The 2,507-nt window shown below is 46.2% G+C and overlaps 1 protein-coding gene across 1 annotated transcript; it reads left to right on the top strand.

Moving 5' to 3' along the window:
- The first annotated feature begins 1,092 nt into the window (after positions 1-1,092).
- On the top strand, positions 1,093-2,028 carry LOC117303997 (neurogenin-3-like). Its single transcript, XM_033788469.1, has one exon. The coding sequence runs from the start codon at positions 1,093-1,095 to the stop codon at positions 1,861-1,863; it is 771 nt and encodes a 256-aa protein (XP_033644360.1). The 3' UTR covers positions 1,864-2,028.
- Positions 2,029-2,507: the final 479 nt, after the last annotated feature.

A 2,507-nucleotide genomic window follows, 5' to 3' on the forward strand; every position in this document is an offset into this window, starting at 1 on the left:
TTGATTTCTGGACACGTCTTATTTCGCCTAAGTGTTATTTTAAAATGTGGAGAACTATTGGGGGTATAGTTGATTGAACTTTGTAACGATTTCAAAGCTGTGGTCCTGAAATTGTAATTTGTTTTTCCTCGAGAAAAGCTGTGACCAAAATTATTATGTAAATCCAATAATTATGTAAATCCGCAAACATCAAAGGTGTTCTTATGACTTAATTATTTTAAGTAGCGTATACAGACCACGTTTTCTTGGCCCCAACTCATACACCATAATCACACACACTGCCTGGCGGCACGTGCCACTGTGTGCACAGTAAAAGCGGCGCTGACGTTGCCAACAGAGGGCGGTATACTAATCTGGCAGTGGGTCCACCGTCTCCGTTGTGATCATCAGTGAAAGGCCCGTTTTTCGATTTTCCGTTCATCCGTCAATACGCGACGCGCGCACAAATGAAAGAGTTTGTAATCCGTTGTCCGTTGATCAATAGCGATTATCTACTGGCTCGCGTGGGTTTCGCGTGTATGTTAATTAGTAATTACTTCCGGATTACACCAAGGACTCTCAGCCAGTCTACCCACACAAAGAGGACAATTAAACCCTTGGAGATGTGTTTCTTGAGGAGGTGGAGGGGGGGGGGGGGGGCTAGGAGAAAGTGCTAGCCACTTCAGTAAAATGAGACATCATTATCCAAATTGCTTATCAACCAAAGGGTCTGGGCCCACTGACTTGCCACAAATCTCTGCTGGTACTTATTTCTTTTTTACTTTTTCTTATTTAGGGTTATAATTGCTCTCTTTTGGAGACTGAAGAGTCTCCCTCTGCTGTCTTTGTTAACTTTGTTCGTTGTTGATAATGAGGTTCCTCTAATGAAAAATAATGACCTAATTGAGATGTCTCTGTTTTATTTTCTATTTACAGGAACTAACAACATCCCTCTTGTGGTTTTGAAGATACCGCCTTGAGGCCGCCAACCGACCCCCAATAATGATACAGTGTGAGAGTAACCGCCAACAAGACATGCAGACCACAGTGGGTGCGGTCAACCTGTCCGAGTTCTTCCCAGCTCAGAGGGGACTGCCAGTAGAGAGCGAAGCCATGGACATGGCCATGGTGACAGCAAAGGCAACCTCCGGAAAGTCCGAGAGGAGCAGACAAAGGCACCGAAGGAGGCAAGGGGGTAGTCACTCCAGCCGCCAGTCTAAGAGTGGCAACAGAGACGGGGGCAGCGGCTCAGGAGGAGGGGCAAAAAGGAAGCGCTACACACGGTCACGTTGTCGCAACCGTAGCCCTTCATGTGTCCAGAGAATACGCCGCCACCGACGGATGAAGGCCAACGACCGCGAGAGGAACCGAATGCACATGCTCAACCATGCCCTGGACGGGCTTCGGGAGGTCCTTCCTAAGTTCCCTGACGATACCAAACTAACCAAGATCGAGACACTCCGGTTCGCTCATAACTACATCTGGGCGCTGTCCGAGATGCTGAAAATGGTGGACACGAATGGGGAGGGCGCCCCAATCATGCCCCCATCATTGACGCTGAACCCTGGTTCCTCCTCCTCATCTTCTGACGATGAACTTAGCTCTGATCTCCCGAGTTGCAACGCCCTCCAGCACCATTCATCGGTGGGCGACCAGTCTCCGATCTCCTCAGCCACAGGTTCCTCCCCGTTGATGCCCCACCACCACAACCATCACCACCATCCCCATAGCATGCATGACTTTTCTATGCCGTCATTTGGACATCAGTGGCATTGTTCAATGTCTGACAGTTCATCTCTTTCTACCGGCAGTGACTCGAGCATAACGCCCGGCAATACGCCACCGGCCTCACAGTACGCAGACACGTTCCTGTTCACAATTTGAATGCAACCGAACGATTTATTTCCAGATTATAAAAACTGCAAGTCTGTATAGCGAGTTTAATTTACAACAAAACTAAAAAAAAAACGAAAACAGTTCTTATACAAATATTGAACAGGGCCCATGGTCGAACAAGCATGTTGTTTGTGTCCCTTTTCGATGTGTACGTCCATCACCTATACACTAAGTATATATAGACCAAACAAACTGTTGACGAGGGGTTAGGGTTAGGGGGTTAATCTATGGTGATTTTCCAACAACATTCACTTCACATACTAGTCTGTATCAAACTAAAACTATGTATTTATTGAATTATTATGATTATATAAAAACCAATGATGCCTCATAAAAATGAACTTAATTACTAGCTCGCAAGTCATAAACCTGCAAACAAGGATGTTTGCATGAACCAGAAACACGGGGGTTAACTCATACTCTTCCACGATAAATGTTTTGGGTTCTCTTATGTGCACTCCCAATCCTAGTACACGGGACATACGCCTTAATGTCCCATCCGAAGGACAAAGCCATTTTGGTTTAATAAGTATCTTGCTCAAAGATACAATTGCCATGACCAGGACTGGAACCCACACTTTGCTGACCAGAAACACACGAGCTTGAGATCGGTGCTCTTAAAGGCAGTGGAC

The sequence above is a fragment of the Asterias rubens genome, chromosome 20 (assembly GCF_902459465.1).
Source record: "Asterias rubens chromosome 20, eAstRub1.3, whole genome shotgun sequence".
NCBI lineage: Eukaryota > Metazoa > Echinodermata > Asteroidea > Forcipulatida > Asteriidae > Asterias > Asterias rubens.

What these genes read in the sequence shown, in the direction of transcription:
- LOC117303997 (XM_033788469.1), top strand. Translation starts at nt 1,093, where the DNA reads ATGGACATGGCCATGGTGACAGCAAAGGCAACCTCCGGAAAGTCCGAG.